The 21,706-nt window shown below is 42.5% G+C and overlaps 1 protein-coding gene across 4 annotated transcripts in view; it reads left to right on the top strand.

Annotated features, from left to right (window-relative positions):
- The window catches only part of RBPJ (recombination signal binding protein for immunoglobulin kappa J region), a 155,911-nt gene that overhangs the window by 86,202 nt on the left and 48,003 nt on the right, over positions 1–21,706 (top strand). For 2 of the 4 annotated variants that reach the window (XM_049795469.1, XM_049795435.1), the window contains exon 1: positions 5,344–5,401. The exons of the other annotated variants lie outside the window; for them this stretch is intronic. In XM_049795469.1, coding sequence (XP_049651426.1) covers positions 5,382–5,401 — 20 coding nt within the window. In that variant the 5' untranslated portion in view covers positions 5,344–5,381. Of the gene's footprint in view, positions 1–5,343; positions 5,402–21,706 lie in introns of those variants that run through there. 4 annotated transcript variants of the gene reach the window in all.

Below are 21,706 nucleotides of genomic sequence, written 5' to 3'. Positions count from 1 at the left end.
TATTTGTGATAATTCACAGTCTAACTGACTAGTTCAATCTTTCCTGCCCTCTTGATTTCAGCGGGATGCAACTAATTTCCTTTGGTGTACTCTGCTCAAAGTCAGTCCTACAGGGAGCAGAGAGACTGAAAAGGAGCCGTATCGTCTCTAGCATGTTTTGGAAGCGTGGAGGAGATTTTGACACAGTTTTTCCTGCTGGACTCCTTGTCAGCAATGACTTCGTAATCCTGCGTACTGCGGTTTAATCTTAGAACTGGTTTGGTGGGTACGCAAGCTAACCATGGCATGAGGTCAGGGCAGCACGGGAGCCACGCTCCCGGCAGCACCAAGGTGGGGCCGGGTGAACCTCCGCTCCACCGGCATCTGTGGTTGTGAACACCAGGGTGCAGGGCCGGAGGTACCTGGTGGGTGGTGGTGGGCAGGCTCTGCCAGCCTCCAGAACATTTTGCTCTCCAGCTGATTCACAGGTTCACTGAAGTCTGATGGTACCTGCAGGAGCACCCTGAGGATAGGGAAGCTGATGGCACCAGCCACCGCTGCAGGCAGCACCGCTGCAGAAGAGGGCTGTGTGTGGAGAGCAGGGCTAAGGGAATAACCCGGTGCCACGCTTAACTGGTGGACAGGCACCATGTGCACGACCGGAGGAGCGCTGTGTAAGAGATGTTCAGAGATGCGCTCTTCGAAAAGCCCAGTGAAACTAAGAAGAAGAGAGATGCAGGATAGTTTATAGGCAAACGGAAAACAAACTTCACCTAATGGAAAATAAGTGAAGATTCTTTTGCTGGGTAAGGCGAGGACCAAAATTTAATACAATGCAAAGTGTCTTAACAGTGTGTTCTAGAAAAGTATTTAAAAATAAGAGGTTACAGAAGTCAGTCATTAAGCTGTTCACACTGTTAACCTACATAACCACATGATGTTATTACTGTTAACCTCATCTTCCCTCCCCCTCTTCCTTCCTATTGTTTGCTATACTCACTTCTTGCATCTTGCCTTGACATTATAAAAACACCTTGTGAACGGACTGTACTTGTTTGCAAGGCAATACCAGAGTGAGGCCCAAGCCCGACTGGAGCCTTTGGGAACTACCATACTCAGGCATACTTATACCTCAACCGGCATTAAGACGCAGACTCAGATTTTTCTTTGCGCTATCGTCCTCTCTGAGGTTATGACACACAAGCGAAAACTATTTAACAACGCTCCTGCTGCAGACTGCTAACTAGCCTATCCTTTATCCCTACCATCCTCAAGACAACATTGCAAATCCTCTGAGCTGTGTTGAAAAATAGCATCCATTTCAAACAGCAGAGGCACCTCTGACATCGAGCTGTCCAGCCAGCAGCTTAAGCGATAACTTTTGTTGGCACATGCACCGAAGTTCAGATGTAAGATATGTTCTGTGGGCAACTGCCTGTTTATTTTCTTTCCTAGACACGCGGTTAAACCACATTGCACATCCTGTGCTTATAAAATTCCAGCAGGGCTGTATCACAGTACCTATTACTAGAATGTGTGATTTACACCACCAGATACAAACTGCAACATCTCGAGATAAACCTGCTGCTTGTAATGAAGATGCAGATAACTGTGTGGTACTACTACCTACAATGCTTTTTAAGGTCACTGGATTTTATAAATAGCTAGGATTTTACAAGACACACAATGAGTTATTTTTTATAAGATGACTGACTCAACCGGAAGGGGACTCTTGTCCCCTTGTGTGTCTCTTACATGCTTGTGCTAAGCACATAAGAGGCATGGGGTGCTTCTACACAAATGGGTGCAGGTCTGTTGTCTTCTCATCTTTCTCTAAGCCAGCGACGCAGGAGGCAGTTGCCAAATGAGAAGCCAGCCAGCATGTTAGCTAGTGCTGTGCCCAAAGGAATGAGCTTAGGGGAAGCCCAGAGCCAAGGCTGAGCTGGAGAATGTTTGGTCTGGACTGGTCGAACAAGCTGTTGAAATCTTCAGCCTCGTTATCACAGCTTGCATCCAGTGCTCCCTGCTCCCATCTGCCCTTCTGCTCCAGAGCCAGGCTGCTTGAGCGCTGATGGCCAGCAGCTCCTTCAGTACCTTTGGTGAGACAGAACTCCAGGCCAAAAGAGCTCCTCCTCGTCCACACAGAGGGCCTGATCCCTAATGACTCTGTGGGCTCTTGCTAGGCTGTCTTTTCTCCTTTTTCCACCTGAAGTAAGATCCTGAGAGGACGGGGGAACCGCATGAATTCCCAAATGAAGCTGCTGGCACCCACTTAGCACAGATGCACGGACCTGGCTCTGTCCACATCTGCACGTGCCGGTGAATCCAAAGAAGTAGGAGTTGGTCCTGTCCCCCAGTTTACAAGTGAGAGTAAACTGGATTTCCTTCAACAGCCTTCCATTTCCAAGCTGGCTAATGATTATGAACACCTAGCTGGAGTCAGCTGGCAGAGTGTCTGCCTGGAAGAAGACTGAAGCCCATACCTTGTTGAACTCACATCTTTCCAAGGCGCCTCCGAGCCGTGCTTCTCCAAATCATCTCTGAAGCGATAGGCCTGATTCAGAACGCTTCCACCAACCTCAGCAGGGCTTAAATCAAAAAGTCAAACTACCAATTTGCATAGCAAACACAAAATTTTAAATGGTGCAAACCTTGTATTTAAATTGGTTTAAACCTCAGCTCTGGAAGTGTTTACATTCATTCCAGACCAGAAAGTGGGGCCTAGTTCCCCGAGATACTAGATGCTTTCAGTTTCCAATAAAGTCAACAGGAATTACTCACACTCTACTATGTGAAATACAAACTTTTAGCAGCAAGAAGAAAATCCAAGGCATGAACAATATTAGAAAACCCTCTGTGGTTTTATTATCTTTCCTTCCACCAGCTACTCACTAATTTCAGGCTATTGTTTTTGATTTGAATAGTATTCCTGGCCTTTTGAACTACAGATTGTTTATAATCAAAAAGAAAAAAAAATTCAATGGTTATTTGTTTTATAATGTTCCTCTGTCAGTGATGGAAAGGACTACAATAGTTTCTGTAATTATTAATTCTTTGAAACAATATACCTGCTCCAGTATCCAATTAATCTGGTTATTAATCAAAATGCCTTCTCTGTAAAATATTAGAAGAGTCTAGACACTGCAGATTATTGTGTGCTATATTTTTAGATTTTCCAGTTTGATTCAAAACACACTAAAAGAGGGGCCCCAGAAAACGACCATCTAGAGACAGTCCATGGCAAATATCCAGAAACCATTCTTAATGGAATGGAGCTAGCACAAGCTGAGATCACTCTTTAGCCTTGGGAGAAAAAAAAAGAAAAAAAAAAGAAAAGAAAAAAAAAAAAAAGAGAGATGTTTTTAGGAAGAGATTTCCAAAGGGATTACAAGTTGCTCTTTGCAAACAATACAGAGGATTTCCAGTATGCATTGTGCTTTTGCCGAGAACTGTGCCTATGAGGGAACCAATCAAAGTCCTTTCGTACCTAATGAGGAGGGGGAAATCACGATGGGGAAAGTCCCTTAATGATAGCAAACAATAGCTGTTTGTAGAGTGAGTAGAATTACAGCAAACTTTGTTGCCAAGCAATCTCTTAAAACATGATTTTACTCATCTGAGACATTATTCATTGAATTAGTATTAGCAGCGGAGAGCATATGTGGGAGACAAACCCAAAATCATATTCACGGGATTACTAAAATGTTATCTTTTTCGCTAACTTGGGAAACAGCAGAGGTACGGAGGTGAAGTAATAAAAATGATGTGGGTTTTGGAATCTCAGTGCATCTTTAAATCAATGGTGCATTTGTGTTTGAAGTTAGATTGACATGTTATACTAAAGACACAGAGGAAGTTGATGGACAGGACAGGATCCTTGATGTGAAAGGATTAGTTTTCAAACACGGTCTTCTAATGGATGAACAGACTCTCACGTTGAAACGGTAAGGTTGTTAAACGAACCCAAAACTGGGGATCTTCTTTTTTTGTTATGGAGCACATCCAAGTAATTTCGTTTTGCAGGTACCTTCTGTTGCTGTGCCTATATTCAGCAGTCTACTATCTGAGAGGACAGGAGGTTTGCCTTATTGGTTGGAGTCTTAGCAGACCCAGCAATTTCGGTTTGCTCAACAAACGTATCTTACGGATTTTGGTTGCAGATGACAAGAAATTATGAGAACAGGCTTTTCATTTAAAACTGATTTTTTTAAAAAAGCGATGTAACATTTCTACGTAAGAAATCTAATTGATCTTTCTAATAGCAGTGCCTCTAGATCCCGAACTCCTACTGCTAGTTTTTATTCACTATTTGGAAAAGAACTGCTTTTCCATTTCCCACTGCTTTCCAAGCTCTGTATGAATTATTTTTTGAACTCAATAAACAGGAATGAAAAAGCGCTTAGTCTGTACTGACCGCCAGAGGCATCAAAAGCATGTTACCTCCAGTCGGTGGGTTTTGACTTTCTTTACAGCTCTGGTAGGAAACGCAAGCTGCTCAACAGCTACCAACTTGGGCTTGGTTTCATAGGATTTACACGATTCAGACAGAGCAGGCACGTCACTTACACACAAAACTTCCACAAAAGCCCCGGTCTGAACTCCTGAGAGAATATTCATCCTATACTGGGGAAACAAAAACCTCCCTGTCTTCCTAGTACACACCGACGCCTACCCCAAGCCCCCCGCCGCTGACCGAAGGCCCCATCTCCCTGCTGACAGGGCAGGCCACGACGGCGGGGCCCAGCCGGGGCGGGCAGGGCAGGGCAGGCCACGACGGCGGGGCCCACAGCGGGCCCCCACACGGCGGCTGGACGCGCGGGGCAGCCCGGGGCCCGCCAGGCCGCGCATGTGCCGGGCTCGCGGACAGCACGAGGCGTGCGGGCGGCCCCACAGGCGCCTCCCGCGGCGGGGGGGAGGAGGCGGCGGAGGCGGCCGGGAGTTCCCCTCGCCGGCGCTGCCGGCCGATCCCGCGAGCGCCCCGTCCCCGCGCGCTGGCAGCCACCTCTCCCCTCCCTCCTCGCCCCGAATGGTTTCTCCCCTCCCCCCGCGCCGCCGCCGCCCCCCGCGTCGGTCCGTCCCTCCCCGCCGGCGGGGGACGGCGCAGGAGCGAGACGCGCGAGCGGGCAGAGGGAATCCCTCGGTTCCCCCCCTCCCCCGGCGCGCTCCGCTCTCGCGAGAGCTGCCCCACTCTCCGCTCTGCCCGCCGGCCGGCGGCGGCCCGCTCTCGCGAGAGCCGCGCGGTTCCCACGCCTCGGCTGTTGTGTCTGAGGGGAGAGCCCAGGCGCTGAGTGGGCGGCGCGCGCCGCCCCGCGCGTGTCTCACGGGCCCGCGCACGCGCGCTCCGGGCCCGGGGAGGGGGGCGCTCTCGCGAGAGTAGGAGTTTTGGCGAGAGTTTGTGGAAGATGGCGCCTGTTGTGACAGGGTAAGTGCGGGGGGTTCGCGGTGCCGCGCCGGGAGCCGTCTGTTTCTGGGGGCGCCGGGGCGCCGGCTGATCGGCCCCCGCCCGTCGGCGCCTCTGCCGCCGCTCCGGGGAAGGGAGAGCTGCCCTTCGGACGGCCCGGGGCCGGGCCCCGGGACGCAAGCCCCGGGGGGCTGGAGTCCCCCCCGGGTGGGCGCACGGGAGGACGCCCCCCCCCCCCCCTCCTCCTCCGCGCCCCGGGTGACGGGCCGCCAGCGGCCGGGCTCTCCGGCGGCCCCCCGGCGCGGAGGTCCCGGCAGGGCCGGGCGCTTCCTTTGCTCTCCTCCTCCCCGGCACGGGCGACGGCGGTCGGGACCCCCGTGCGGGGTCAGCGATCATCCCGGCCGTGCTCCAGAGCAGTTCCCTCGCTGAGGGCTTCCCGGAGAGCCGCGGGGCCCGGCGGGGAGGGGACCCCTTCTCTGTCGCCCCAGCCCATGCTGCCGCGGGAGGGGGACCCCCGGGCTCCCTCGGCCGCAGACCGGGAGCGCTCGGACAAAGGCTTCGGCCGCGGCGGTTAGGAGGAGCGGAGCGCAGCGCTCCTGCCCTGCCTCAGCCCCCCCTCGGGCGGCGGGGCCCGGCTGGAGACCCCCCGGCCCGGCCCGGCCCGCGGAGCGGAGCGGAGCGGGGCGGCTCTGTCCCCGCGGCGCGCTGCGGCGGAGCGCTCTCGGTCGCGCCGGGGGCGGTCAGCCTTTGCACCCACGCTAGCAGGACAGCCCTTCCCTCGGGCTGGGGGGCTGAGGGGCCCTTTCTCGCCTCCCTGCGCAGCGTCCCCGGGGCTTTGTTGAGTTTTAGCAGCCCTCCTCCGACTATTGCATTGCAGCGAAGGGCAGCAGCCTCCCCACTCCGCTAAGCCGCGCGGGATCATAGCGAGTGATAGTTGCCATCCCTTTCGGCCACGCCGGGTCACGCTTCATCGCGGCTAGCCAGCTGCAGCGTGTGTCACTGTAACAAGTGACACCCTCTTAGCCACCTACAGCTGATGAATAATAACAGATCCACTGCTGGCATACAGTACGCAATCTCACCTGCAGCGTTACATTGCGTATTGCCACCCTCAGCACATCTCGAATTCTGCTGCTTATTGTAAGTGCCGTGCCCTTAATTTTGGACTGTGCTGAGCACGTGTGACCTCCCTCTGTGTGCTGAGGGAAGGGACAGTCAGGAGGAGAACAGGCCGTTTCTACACTCCACCTGTTTGTTCCCAATGAAATCTTGACTGGTGAAAGTACTGCTGCGTCTTGCCAAAACGTGGACCTTATTTTATGATTTCACAGTGTGTCTGTGACCTTCTGTCTTCCCTGTGGGATTACATTGTCTACAGCATTGGCTCTGTGGTTAGAGAGCAACAGCCTGCTTGGGGGTGGGGTGGGGTTGGTGGTTGATGCTTTTGTTCTCATGGAGAAGGTAGCATTATGGTATTTTGTTGTTTTGTTTGGCTGCAGTAGTGTTTCCAATTCCTTACTCTTGTTTGTCGAAAACTAAATCGAAGCTTTTGCTTGATTTCTCTCCTGATAAAGGCGTCTTGCAGCTCATACACGTTTTCCCAATTAAATGTTCTTTAGGGAAGCTGGTCCTGTTTGTTATGGTTCCCGGAGTGTACTATTTTAGAGGTTAGAGTTGAAAGAAGGGAACGAGTGCTTTTAAAGTTTGCTATAAGTATTAGTCTGCGCTCTAGTTAGCGATTAATTTTTTCCACATTTCTGCTGGTTTACTTATCGGAATATTTGGGCTCCATTTCCTTTTGTTTATTGATTATTACAGGTTTGTCAGAAGTGTTCTCGTGTTTGTGATGTTACTTTTATCCCTCTTGGAGATCTGTGAAAATGTTGACGATAATGACTGTAGATTATTTATCTTTTTTAAATAAATGATCAAATAATTTGAATATTAGGAAAGACAGCATTTTAACAAGAGTGAAAAAAAATAGTGTGTAGTTTAAGATTTTAATGCTAAATTTATTTTTCAAAACCTGTAAGTTGAATACTTCTGTGGAAAAGTAGTCTTGTTTTCTTATTGTTAAATATTTTTAGCTTTGGTAAAATGAAGTCTGTTAACTTTGGTTAATGTTATAGTTAGATTACATTAAGCAGCCTGATTTTTTTATTATGTGACCTGTTTTTGGAATATGGCTCTGATGCAGAGTTGTCGCTGTGTGTTAGGATTAAAAATTGATGATACTCCAGTAGCTGAGTTTTTTCAAAATAGTCAGTAAAAGCAGTTTTCTTTTTAGACTGTTCTGTAAAAGCTGACTTGCACAGGAAAAAAAGGTGCTTGAAATTAAAAAGCTGTAACTGAAGAATGTAGTACCCAAATACCACATTGTGTTTTAATGGGCAGCTTACAGTTCTTACGGGTGCTCAAACTTTGAGATAAAGCATATGGCTTTTCTGCAGTCAGTGTAAGCTGAATGTGAAAACACAGGTGTTTTTTCCTGTGAAAACTGTATGCCTAAGCCTAAATTATGGTATATAGGTTTATGCTGTGTTGGAATGGAATAGTAGGAGTTCACTGCAGTAATTTGGGGGGGCAGGGTACATCACCAGTTTCTTGTTCACAGCATGCGGCACACTCCTGCTGCTTGCATCACAAGGAATGTTTTGATCAAAATTGCTCATCTGTACAGTATGACTGAACCTAAATTGCACAGTGGCAAAACTAGATATAATGAGAAAGTACACAGAAACATTAAACAAGTAACTGAAAATGAATTACTAACTATTATTTAAAATGAAGTGGATAATTTATGGCTGGGGTAACAGGATAGTATTTTGGGGTTTTGCAGACCATTTTTGGTTTTGCTTGTGAATGCTTTAGGGAAACTCATTTTAAGATGACAATATTAATGAAAATGTTATTTAATTAGAGAAGCACATTTTGAGTGCAAAACACTTTGTTTTAAGTAATTAGTGATATTACAAAAATACCTGTAGGCCTCAATTAGTTTGAAAATTGCTGTGCTAGGCCTAATACAACCATATGACAGAGAGAATTTCTAATCCGAAGAACTTAATTTCGTGTTATTTTAAAATGGCATAAAATATGGAATGGTGTCTTCTCTGTAGCCTGAAACAACCTGATCTTTAAAATACTAGAAAATAATGCAAGAAGCTGTTGCAAAAAAATCCTAGCAAAGATTCCTATAACAGCAAACAAGTGAACAAAGTTTAGAAAGGGTAGATAAAAATGATAAATGCTAGGTATTGGTTTGAGTACTTGATTACCAGTGAAAACCTCTGTAACAGCAATATACAAGAAAGTATTTGGGTTATTTTTCCAACAGCTGAAAAGGCTTGATAAAGACGAAAACAAGTGAGCGGGCTTATCACTGGTATGATATTTTCCATAGGCGCTGTAAAGTAGAAAATTGTTTTATAACACTTTTCTACGTATCAGGCTACTGAAGTTGTGTGTCTGAATTAGTCATCCCAAAGTTTTGTGGTTAAGAGGTGTTTCCTGACCCAGAATACTTAACGATTTAAGGGTAAGGGAAGACACATCAGATCTGTGAAGACACAGGAGAATGTTTGGCATCAGTGCAGTGAATTTTAGCGTAGCTGGCTAGGTGTGCCAGCCATCTGGTCGGTTTGTTTGTTTGTTTTTAATGAGCACTATGGAAAAATTTGTAGGAGGTTTTTGAAAGAAGAAGGTACTGCTTTGTGGAGCTCTCCCAACCACGAAGGCAACAGAAGAGAAGTTCAGAGATGAAAATATAACAGTTTATTGAAACTTTAACCTCATCTACATCCTGATTAGTAATTTTAGGATGAGTACATTGACCAGGAAGGGTCTTGAAGTAGAGAGTGAAGTGGATGTTGCTCAAATGATGGGAGGAGGAGACTTGTGTGATCTGACCTTAGGCTAAAAAAAGCTATCTAGAGAGGAATGCTCAGAATAAAGAGAACAGGGTCAACTCTGGATTTTGAAAGATGAAGAAGGATGCTTCAGTAGTTCAGATGTGAACTGCTGTGGTCACAGGATAAAATTTAAACTACTAAAGGCATATCTTAGTGATGTGGTGGGCATTGCTAAGATCTCAAAACCAGGTTATTTCTAGGACCTATAGAGAACCATGGTGTGAGGGGCTGATGCTTAGGTAAGAGTCGTGGAAGTTAATGACTTAAAGTAGTGGAAGGGAGACCAAAGCAGTGATAGAAATTTGTCTATGCTGAGACTGAGCTGATAGTGATGCATCTGTATGGAGAAAGAAAGATGCAAGTTGAGGTGTTAGCTTGAACAAACGCAGGACATAAGAAGTAGAAAGTATGTTGCTGATTAATGGCAGGGAGGTAATAGTTGAATTTGAATCCTGGCCCTGGATAAAGTGAAGGAGAATGGAAAGGGATGCAAGACAGAAACCTATTAAATAATTCATAAAATGGTACAGGTGAATGAGGAGGCTCCTTCAGGAGGACACACGGAAAGAACAATTAGAATAAGGGATGAGTCAAGAGAGCAACAATGCCAAGGAAACCAGGGAGAATTATTTCCGGAAAAGAAGCATTGCTGGTAGTCTTGGGTGATTGACAGGTCTAGGAAGATAAGAATTGCATAGTGATTCTGAGCTTTATTATAGGGTTAGGCTGCAAGAGATGTTAGTGAGAATGGTTTCAGTGAAGCTCAAAGAGCGGAAACGGGATTATATAGACTATAGGAGTAGAATTGAAGGATGGGATCTTCGGGCTACAGTTTTTACTGTCGCTGGAGGTTTAAACATAGTGCTTATTAAGATTTGAGTAATAGCGTAACTACAGCTATTGTATTGTATATATGCACATGATGAGTGTTAAAGGTTGGGAAAAACTCATTTACAATCAAATGAGTAGATGGTTTTGTATGACTAACATTTAAGTCATTATCAAGGATCATGTCAGTGTCTTTAAGTCTGGCTATTGGGAAACCTTTGTGAGCACTATATTCTTGAAGAAATCTTCTGAGATGCTTGCAAATATTCTTTTAACCTTTTGTAGTTTCAGTAGGAGCAATTTCATGAAGTTAAGCGCTTGATTTGGATTTCATTTGCTGTCGTTGTTTATTCATTGTATTTAAGTAGCTCTGTCATTTCTGACTTACTCTGGTTGATACAGAGCACAAAGAAACTTTGAAAATAATCTTTTTATAGCTTGATTTCTCCATAAATAATCTGTAGACTGTTTTATTAGGCATAACGTGCATTTTTTTACTGCTAGTTAAAAGGCAATATCCTTTGCTGATATGTCATTGCAGAGATAACTCTTAAGTATGCTGTTCTGTACTATGAGTTGCATAAATGATCATGGGTTTGTGCATGAGAGTTTCTTTCCTCTGACTTGCTCATTTCTGCTTTGTGGTATAATTCATTCTAGGGTTGTTTTTCATTATTTTGAACTTAAGCAATGTCTATATTTAAAAAGAATGTGAAAAGAAGCTAAAGTAGCCTATAACTACTTATAAAGTCTTCCTGATAGACCTATGGTGCTGTCATGGGTAAAGATTTTGAAAAAAGGTTTTATAGTTAGTAACTCATTTTTGGTGAAGAGTACAGTTAAGGTGCAGTACATACCTATTCTACCCTATGTTTGTTTTTTGATAAAATTGAAGAGTGAAATTGTAATTTTAGGTACATATTTTATACAAACAAGTACTCTGTCTTATGCAAAACATTTGAATCTCTGTTGGGAATGAAGGAGGTAGTTTACAGAAAATATTAGTTTCACATTTGGAGAGCAAATCGTGTCAGCAGAATTTTAGTTTCAGGACATCTTTTCTATGTTTGTAATACTTGCCACCCTAAATTCTTTGGATGTTAATTGCAAGCACGTTATTAACTGACCTATATGGCACTGTAATGTGCTGAATCACTGCCTCCCAAGAGCATTTCACAGAGAAGGTGTACTTTTAAGTGGGTTTTTTTTTTAAATTTACGTTATTGCAGTATTTTTAAAAATTGAGCAATTGTAGTATCTGCCTGCTTTTAAAGAGTTGCTTATTTTTTCCTATGTATTTAGGTGAAGAAGGGAAAAAGGTAAATGTCACTAGCTGTATTGTCAGATGAAATCTTAATTCTGTTGACAAAACTGGGTATGCTTTTTAAGTCTGTAGTATTTCAAGGCAAGTTTATAATTATAGGTGTAAAATTATATTCTTGATCTTACTGAACTTCCATTATTTTTATGTGGAAATGCTTATAATGTTCTAATATTGTACACTTTTCATGCTTGTCTTGAACATAATTGCAATAATTAATAATTAAGATTATATGAGGCAAGGTAATAATATAGAATTATGGTTACCTCTTTCCAATGTGAAAACTCAGAAAAGGAAACAGCCGATAAATTTCTTTGAAGAGAAAATTATTAATAGAAAGTAGCAATTTCCATATCAATATATTCTTACTGAGTCTTGGAAAAGAATGTCAAACTCTAAGTTTAGCACTTAATCTCATTTCCTGGGGTTCTACTTATGTTGTGGTGCTCTTTACTCATAATTCACGTGTGTGTGTGTGTATTTGTGGTTGCTACCATTTAAAAAAAAAAAAAAGTTAAAGTATCCTTTACAACCTAAAGAAACTCTCTTTCATTGCCTGTTTGTGTGACATCATAGGTCACTTTGCAGAGCCTATGTATGCTATTTAAAATAACTTAATTTTCTGAAGTATGAACAGCTTCATACTCTTCAACTGAAGTTTAGTTAGATAGTGATATATGGCCATGTATCTTCATGCTCATTTGCTTGTAAATGCATAAACTACATATTAGTAGTGGTAAACTTTTACCAAGAAAGGAAAGAAGGTAGGGGTTTCAGTATGTCATGTCACAGTTTTACATCCTTACAATAGACAGAGGCTATAACTTTACAAGGATAAACACTATTTTTGTGTTCCATTTAATAATTTTTGTAATTTTTTAAAAGCTTGACTGATCTATAGAACTTTACCATAAGATGTAATCATTGTAGTATTTTCCTATTTTTATTAATCAGTTTATTTGATGAATGGCATGCTGCTGGGGCATGATTTATTCTTTCTAAAGCAATCTGAATATTTCAGTCAACAGCATGTTTCGTCAGTAAGTTTGTGAGTCTCTTTTTTGAACATGTCTTTTTATGTAGGTAAGTCTTGAAAACGTTGTTGAATATAAGTCTATATTTCTGTAATTATTTAAATAAAGTTGTTTTCACTGCTTTGCTTGGGAAACATGAAGACATTGAGATGGTTGTGTTAAGGTATAACTTTTCCTGATTTGTTTCTCATTGAGGAGCAGGAACTATCTCCTTTTCATTGTAATTGCATGACTAACTTCTGTGCAGTGCCATTTAATCAGTGTATTTAAAATCCAGAACACTTTTTCTAATAGGCAACAAGCTATATTGGCAAGTGGTCATTTTTGACTGCTCTGTGTGACATTACACCCATTACTTCATTTAATTTTTCTACTTCTGGTAGGTGAGATTCAAGGGTATATATATTGCAATGGGTCCTAGTCAGTCTTTTGATAGTGTAATTATTTATAGTTATTTGAGTAGCAGAGGGAACATTATGAGTATGGACAAATGTAGACATTTTCTGTATGTGCCAGAAAAAAAGTCTTTCTGCTGGTATTCTTGATAACATTGCTTGGTCTGTAGAACATTTCATCTGCACTTTGTTTTTTTCAAAGCTACACTTGTGGCCTATTTCCAGTGTGTGGTGCTTTGGGAGATTACCAGGAAATTTGGTATCAAGATGAAACTTGATCAGGCAGCCATGAAATTCAGAACTTTCTAAGCCTGAGAAGGAACTGAATTGTGTAAAATACTGGTCCGAAATTTTTGTCTGATCATAGAAATGGCACAGAGTAAAAAATACTCTCTAGGCAATATCCTACCTTCCTTTTCCTGGCAGGTCTTATTTTAACTATACAATTTAATTTTGTCTGGTAGCAGTGGCAGACGATCTTGCAGGCAGTGTTTGTTTTGCAAGCTGTGGATTAGGAACGGCCAGTGTAGAAAATAAGGTTAAACTTGTTTGCTCAGCAGAAGAATTTGTGAAGCTAAGCTTTTATCAGTTTTTGATACAGTGTGGGGGTCTCTGATAACGGGTTTCTGCTTTCACCAGTGTTCTTACGTAAAGGGAACTTCAAAATGAAGGTCTAGAGAGTCAGAGTTGCTTGCGCTCACTCTGAGTTTATGCCATTGCGGAAGAGTTCTAAGGCCTGGCATAATAGAATAAATAATAATTAAACTTACTCAGTTATTTTATTGTTGTTGTTGTTTCAGCCATCTGCGTAAAAGCCCTTCATGTCCTGAACATGAAAAAACAAGCACAAAAAACCAGTGACTTGCCAAGGTCAAACGCAGAGTCCGTGGAGAGGTGGAAATAGAATCACTGTCTCCTGATTCAGTTCTTGTTACTCTGTGTGGTTATGGGCTGTTCACTGTTCTGAGTTTGCTGGGTTTTGACAGGTGGCATCATGTCTTCTCTCCCTACTGCAACTGTGAAAGATGGTCAGAAGATACCAGACTTTCTTAGGTTTTTAATCTGCGTAACAGAAAGGTATGGTAAGGACGACTAAGAATAACTGTATTCATAAGTAATGTATTTTGGTAATAGTGAGGGATATTAGAATAGACACTAGAGAGATGCTGCTTTTACATGATTGAAATATAAAAGCACTGGATAGGCCATGACCAGTGGATAAATGTGGCATGAAGAAAAATGAAGTGGTACTGCAGTGTGCTGTAGCCATGTCTTTATACTACTGAAGAAATTATTCTGTATAGGTATTTATTTTTAAAATTCAAAATATTTTACCACTTTCCAAGTCAGCCAGCCAGATCTGGCTTCAGTAGTGAGTGTAAGAATTCAGAAAAGAAAAAGCTTTATTGAAAGACTGGTGTTATTCTGCATGTGTGTTTCTTTTCACGCTCTCTTAGTTTTGTAGTAGATGTACAGTGATGACTAGTAAAATCCTTAATAATGTAATATCTTCCAGAAGTGAGGGGGATATAGTAAAACTATTCTGGATGTGTCTTTTCTGTCCAAGTATTTTTCTGGCCAAATCTTTTTCTTCTGCCGTTCAGCACTTCTTTGCCAGCACTAAGTCCTGGGGTGTTGTTTTTGGTTGTGTGGTTTTTTGTTGGTTTTTTTTTTTTTTTTTGTTCTTTTACTTTTGCATTCCAATTTTTTAAGTTTTTTTGCATTGCATGGTTGGTGTTGGTTTTGGTTTGTTTTGTTTACATGTGCATTACAAATCTCTCATTAATAAGCTATGCAGACCAGTTAATCAAAATAAGTATTTGGGATCAGAATTCCTCTTTGGAAGAGGCTTGTAGCACGCGTGATGCATTGTGACAAACTCTTTCAGTCAGCACAGATAATACTGACTTTGAATCCTAATCATGATGTAAAAGTTCGAGAGATCTTTGTATGAATACTAAATTTACAAGAGTGGCTTCCAATATTAATTGTTTTGCTGCTGATTAAGGAGGTGAACATGCCTCTTAGCTTGTATGCAAGAGTGATAGAGGAATGTATTATGTAGAGACAGAAAAGAGGTAGTTCTCTAGATCTGAAGTAATTTTTGCCATAAAGGTCATCAGAAACAGGGAAGTTAAGGCATAAGAACTTATTCTAATGTCTATTTTAATTAATAATACAGACGTTGGCCAGGTTCATGTTCGGTTTTGATAATACAGTAAATAAGATTTGTGTTTGCAGTGCTTATGTTTAGATAGCAGCATTCTCAAAATACTAAGAACTGTGTTAAAACAAACGTGAGAACTACGCTAAAACAAACGTCAGAACTTTTTGCATTTTGATTTGCAATGGGCAAAATACCTGTGTTTCACAATAGTTAATGGGCAAAACAAAGATGTCGTTATGAAACAATGTTTAAAAAAGGTTTTCCTGAGAAGTTTTACTCACAATGAGCTTGTTAAAGTGATAAATCATAGTTCAGATGGTAGCAAAGGAAAAGTGGACCAGGCTCTTACAGTCATTTGCAAGTGTTGAAGGCTACTAAAAAGTATAGGACAACTCTTTTTATTGCATCCCTTGAGCTGTAAGGATAATTGTTGTTCTTTTCAACTAACTGCTGCATTTACATGTAGAATCACAGAATGGTTTGGGTTGGAAGGTACCTTTAAAGGTAATCTAGTCCAAGTCTCCTGCAATGAGCAGGGACACCTTCAACTAGATCAGGTTGCTTAGAGCCCCGTCCAGCCTGACCTTGAATGTTTCCAGGGATGGGGCATCTACCACCTCTCTGGGCAACCTGTTCCAGTGTTTCACCACCCTCAATGTAAAAAATTTCTTCCTTATATCTAGTCTGAATCTGCCCTCTTTAGTTTAAAGCTGCTACCCCTTGTCCTGTTGCTACAGGCCCTACTAAAGTCTGTCCCCATCTTTCTTATAAGCCCCCTTTAAGTACTAGAAGGCCACAATAAGGTCTCCCTGGAGCCTTCTCTTCTCCAGGCTGAACAACCCCAACTCTCTCAGCTGTTCTTCGTAGGAGAGGTGTTCCAGCCCTCTGATCATTTTTGTGGCCCTCCTCTGGTCCTGCTCCAACAGGTCCATGTCTTTCTTGTACTGAGGACTCCAGAGCTGGATGCAGTTCTGCAGGTGGGGTCTCACCAGAATGGAGTAGAGGGGCAGAATCACCTCCCTCGACCTGCTGGCCACACTTTTCATGCAGCCCAGGACATGGTTGGCTTTCTGGGCTGCAATTGCACATTGCCAGCTCATGTCCAGCTTTTCATCCACCAGTACCCTCAAGTCGTTTTGTACAGGGCTGCTCTCAATCCCTTCATCTCTCAGCCTGTATTGACACCAAAGGTTGCCCTGACCCAGGTGCAGGGCCTTGCACTTGGCCTTGTTGAACCTCATGAGGTTCACATGGACCCACTTCTCAAGCTTGTCAAGGTCTCTCTGGTTGGCATCCCATCCCTCAGGTGTGTCAACTGCACCACTCAGCTTGGTGTCATCTGCAAACTTGCTGAGAGTGCACTTGACCCCACTGTCTATGTCATTGATGAATATATTAAATGGTACCGGTCCCAGTACGGGCCCCTGAGGGATACCACTTGTCACTGACCTCCATCTGGACATTTAGCTGTTGACCACTACTCTCTGGAGGTGACCATCTAAACAATTCCTTATCCACCAAACACTCTACCCATCAGATCCATATCTTTCCAATTTAGAGAGAAGGATGTTGTGGGGAACTGTGTCCAAGGCCTTACAGAAGTCAGGATAGATGACATCCGTATCTCTTCCCTTGTCCACTGATGTAGTCACTTCATCATAGAAGGCCACTAGGTTGGTCAGGTATGAATTGCCCTTGGTGAAGCCATGCTGGCTGTCTCGAGTCATCTCCCTGTCCTCTATGTCCTTTAGCATAGCTTCTAGGAGGATCTGTTCCATGATCTTCCCAGGCACAAAGGTCAGACTGATGGGCTGGTAGCTGCCAGGGTCCTCCTTTCTACCCTTTTTAAAAATGGGTGCGATCTTTCCCTTTTTCCAGTCACCATAGAATTCATGTAGCTTTTGAGACTGCAGTAAATAAAAGGTGACCTCGGAAGATATGCTGAAGGTACCTGTCAAGACAGTTTGAAACCAGTTCTTGTGTGAGTGTTCCCTGAATCTAGGCTGCATTTCCATACAGAAATAAAATATGTAAGAATGAACTCTCTGGACGTATCCAGTGGTTTTGGAGTGTTTCATCCAGGTAGTTTTTCTGGACAAAATCTTTATTTTTTTTATGTTGTTCAATACTTAGCAAGCAATCAGAAGAACTGAACTGACTCTTACCTGTTTCACCTTATTGCTGTACGGCACTTAAAATTAGCAATAGACTGGTTAGACTTGTCAGTTTGCATAGTCATGAAAGTCACATTGCATCAGTTCAAATTTGAAAGTTTATCTTTTTCAGTTAGAACAGTTCTTAAAAAAACCAAAAAGCAAGAGACTTGTTTGCCAGAAGTTATTAGGCAGTGATGAGTATTACGTCTGTAGAGATAAGAGACTTCTTCACTTACTGGAAGTTTTCCTCTATGCTTCTGGTACGTAGGATTCAAATTGTGGACATTGTTGTTTAAGGTACTTTCTTAACATAGATATTACTGGTGGCACTTTTGATACTTTCTCTATTATATTCAGTATTCTCCTACTTAATGTCCTGATTTTAGGCTATTTCCTTCAGTAATGTTACTACTTTTTTTTTTTTTAATGGAAGATACTGTTCTACCTGTGTCCAATTGCTTTCCTAACTATTATTTTCTCCTTTTTGACATTAGTTGAAAAATTTGTATAGCCACTGCTTGATATCCTTTTTCTCTGATTCCAATTTAGATCTAGTCAATTCTGCTTCCTCTTGTTATATATAGGGTATATTGAAATAACGTTGGGTTTTTTTTATTGTACTTAGTTCCTTGCAGTCTTGTTCTCTCCTTAATTTCATGAGCAGCCCTCAGTTAGCTTTGCTTCTACATCCCCCCTCCCCCCCCCCTTTTTTTTAATGCAGTAGTACACCAGAAGATTTTCTTTCCCCTTTTTTTCCTGTGAAGTTTCTGTGTAAGCCCTATTCTCTTTGTTCCTGGGCAGTTTGTGTTCACTTACCTTTGTCCAGAGCAGTGCTTCCAGAGTGCTTCCCAACAGTGTTGCTCCTTACTCTGGTTCCCTTTTTTCCCCCAACATCTGCTGTCACTAGACCTGTAAGGTTTGTGGTGTGCTTAGAGCATCACCACCATTATCTACAGAATGGGGAAGTCACTGTAACTACACAACCAATGTGATAATCAAACAACTGTATGTTCTAAGTCAAATACAAACACTATTCCTTGCTTTTTGGAACTTGGAGCTTGGCCATATCAGTGTCTTTGATTGTGAGAGGGGATGTCTAATGAGCACTGGTATTCTGCTTGTCTCCCAGCTAAAGAACTGTTGAGGATTGGAATTCAAGAACCCCAGATATCTTGTGAAATAAAAGACAAAACATTGATACAGAGAGATGAGGAAAATTAAGTTATGTGGGGAGAGCCAAAGAAAGATACTAAGTGTTAATATTGTGAGGGCAGGAAGTGTGTTTTGGGAGGGGTAGGAAGAAGACATAGTGGAGGATCACATTATTTTGGAGGAGTTTTGTTACTTCCTTTCACTACCCTTCTCTCAAGTATATGGGAAGCTATTACTATTTTGTTACCCTTTTGCTGCTCCAAGAGGGATGGATAAAATAGAACTTTGAATGAATTCAGAGACTGCAATCTGTTGCTAGTGGCTTTGTAGGGAGTATATTGAAAGCTCTGAAGAAACAGGACACTTTGTTCTTACTAACATGGTGTATTTCTAAAGCAACAGAACCGGGAGAAAGGATTGTTTTTGAAGTGATGAAAGCAAACAAAGTAAAGCTGAGACGAGGTTTTGAAGCTAAATTCTGTAAATAAGCATTGCCCAAAAGGGGGGTGGGAGTGTGTGTGTGTATACAGATAAACTTCAGGTTGGTTGTTAAACAGCTTTGTTATACAACTTGAATTAATGTTTACTATACAGAAAGTTTCTTCTAACATAAGATGGGTTAAAAGAGCATGTGTAACTTTCTGCATAAAATTGTAACTTCTCTTTTTGCCTGCTTCAGTGGTTGAATACAAACGTTAGATTTGGTTTTCATAATACCTTTTCAGAACCTTAGAGAAACAGTGTTCATGCTGGGGTCTTTTAATATAGGTTAAAAATTACCAGTTTGATTGAAAGAGTTCTCTCCCACATTTGTTCTCATTAGAGAAGGCATCTTTAGTAGTTTGTAGATTTTTGTGATGCACTTGTCATGACCTTGTCTGCTATTGTTGTGTCACAAAAAAATACGTATTTGAAAGGTTAACATAAAGATATTCCTGAAGTAGATGTGTAACACTGGTGCACTTTCTCTTTCAACAGTGAGCCTCAGTTTACTCTCAGTTGATTAAGAAGCTCATGTAGTAGCCCTTTGGCTAAAGCACTCCTGCCCCCTTAATTTTGCATCAAAATTTAAAAAGTCAAATAGGCATGTACTTTGGATATCAGAATTGAATAATAGTTCCAGCCAGTAAGGCTTGCTGTGTGCAACCTTTCTCCTTCAGTAAAAAGAACCTTCTAATATTCAGTTTTGCAACACTGGACCGTAGTTGGAGAAACAGGAAGCAAACACTTAAGCTTTGTCCCAGATCTTCATTGCTCCTTCTGTCTGTGGCCTCTTCCTTTTTTCAGCAGCTTGCTTAATTTCTGTCTTGAAAGCCAAAAGTAGCTTCATGCTGTTCTCCTAAGAGTTGGGTCATTTATCAGCTTCTCCTTTGCCAAATAACCTGTAATGGAATCCACTACTTTTTCTTCTGCCTGAGGCCATTTAGTGCATTGTTGACTTGCTTTTGCCTTTCTGTCCCAGTCCTCGATTCCTTATTCTGTTTTTCTACAGTGTCTACACATAATTGTAGCTGTTGGAAACATCTTCCTGAGGACTCTGAGTTCAAAGTGCCCTAGGTATTGGAACAGTATTGTTCCTGTAAGTACCCCGTATTCACCTATAACACGTACTGCTTGCAAACTTTGGGTGGCATGCAGGTTCAGTGAGCCCTTTTAACAGGGGGTCTAGTATACCTGAAATGATGGATTATGTTGGTTTTCATTACGAAACCAGTCAGGATAACTGGAGCTCTTGGGTCCTCTCTGTATTCTTTGTGTATTGTGAAGAGTGGTGCCCTGGTGCTGAATCTTCTTCAGGCTTGTCCCAAGGTGTGCTGGCATGGTCGACCAGAACTTGTAACTATTAAAGGTTGCATAGTTGAGCAGCTGTAGGGTGCCTGTCACAGTGTTGTTTATGTAGTTAACCAAAGTATATTTCCTAAAGGACGTTGTGTTTTATAGTTGCCAGTCTCTGGGGGAAACTGGAAAATCCTTTCCTTGAGAAAAATTAAATAAACAAAACAAAACACCACCACCACCCCCAAAACCCTCAGCTGGATCTGCACATTCCTTTTTTTTTTTTTAAAGGTCTTATTTTGTTCTCAGAAGTTAGAAACATCTGGTAGCAGGGCTGTATCGCGTGGTGCGAAAACAAAACTGCTTGGGACCCTCAAATGTAGAAGCTCTGTCTTATTTATTTAAATTAGCTTTCTGAAAAGCAAATACACAACTAGTAGAGATTCATTATGCTTTCCCTTACAGTTTGTAGTTGATTTTATTAATAAGCATTTGTATTACTATACTGTGCTTGACAGCTGGCTTTCTGTGTGCACCTTCAGAGAGCTGTGGTGATCTGTTGCAGCGCTCGGGTCAGCAGTGAGCGTCTGCAGCTTCTGAGACGTGATTTGCAGGCTTTTCAAGTGTCATGCCAGTATGTAACTGGCTTTGCTCATTTGTTAAAACTGAATTTTAGTCCTGGGGTGGGGTGACACTTCGAGACTGATCGTACTGATGATGCCAAGTTGCCTTGGGATTTCCTTGTACATCTGCTATAGCCCTGTTCTATAGCAGAACTCTCCCTTTGTCTCTCCTCTGCCCCACTGGACACCAAAGCACATAGTATGTGTGCTTTACTATCTACAGTATGCTTGGACCATGTGAGGTCCAGTTATTAATAAAAGCTGTGTTCATTCCTGGCAACAATGCTGGGCTCAGAAATCCCCTGAACTGAAAATAGTCATAGACAGGAGAATGTTCAGGGGAAGTAGCATTTGGCCTTGTCTGGTTCTTACTCTTCTTCAGCTGTCCATTAATCCTGCTGTTGGAGATGGACAAATGGATTGCTGGAGCCTTGGCCTGAATAAGAATAACCCCTGCATCCACTAGCAGTGGGAGCAGAGGGCCCTTTACCTCTGGGTGGGACTGTCTTAACTTTGCCCTTCTTCCTCATCATTTCCTCACTTGCTTTGCAGCAGCAGAGGGGAGCGGCAGGGAATGGATGGATAGTAGTCTGGTTTTGGGGAAGAGAATGAACTCTCTAAACACAAAGGTAGATGGTGGGTGTGTGTGTGTAGGCATCCTAATCCTCTTTTGTCTCTTGATTCTCTTGAATTTTCTACTACTGCAAAGACTTTTTTGTCTGAAGAAATTTTGGAGGTGGGACAATTAAATTTCACTATCTCAGTGTTAAAGTTTTTGTCTGATTCTTCAATTTTTATTCTTTTGTTAAGGTATGGAAACACTGAATGGCTTTTCTGTTTTACACATGTTCTTGTATTTAGCTGTAGGGAAGTTGGTCTTTCTCCCCCCAAGGGAATTTCCTGTGTATATGGAAAAAACACAAAACAGAAGTGAAAAATACCTTGGGCTTCCAAACCTGCCGC

The sequence above is a fragment of the Accipiter gentilis genome, chromosome 3 (genome assembly GCF_929443795.1).
Source record: "Accipiter gentilis chromosome 3, bAccGen1.1, whole genome shotgun sequence".
Classification (NCBI taxonomy): Eukaryota; Metazoa; Chordata; class Aves; order Accipitriformes; family Accipitridae; genus Astur; species Astur gentilis.
This window is presented reverse-complemented; position numbering and strand designations above follow the sequence as displayed.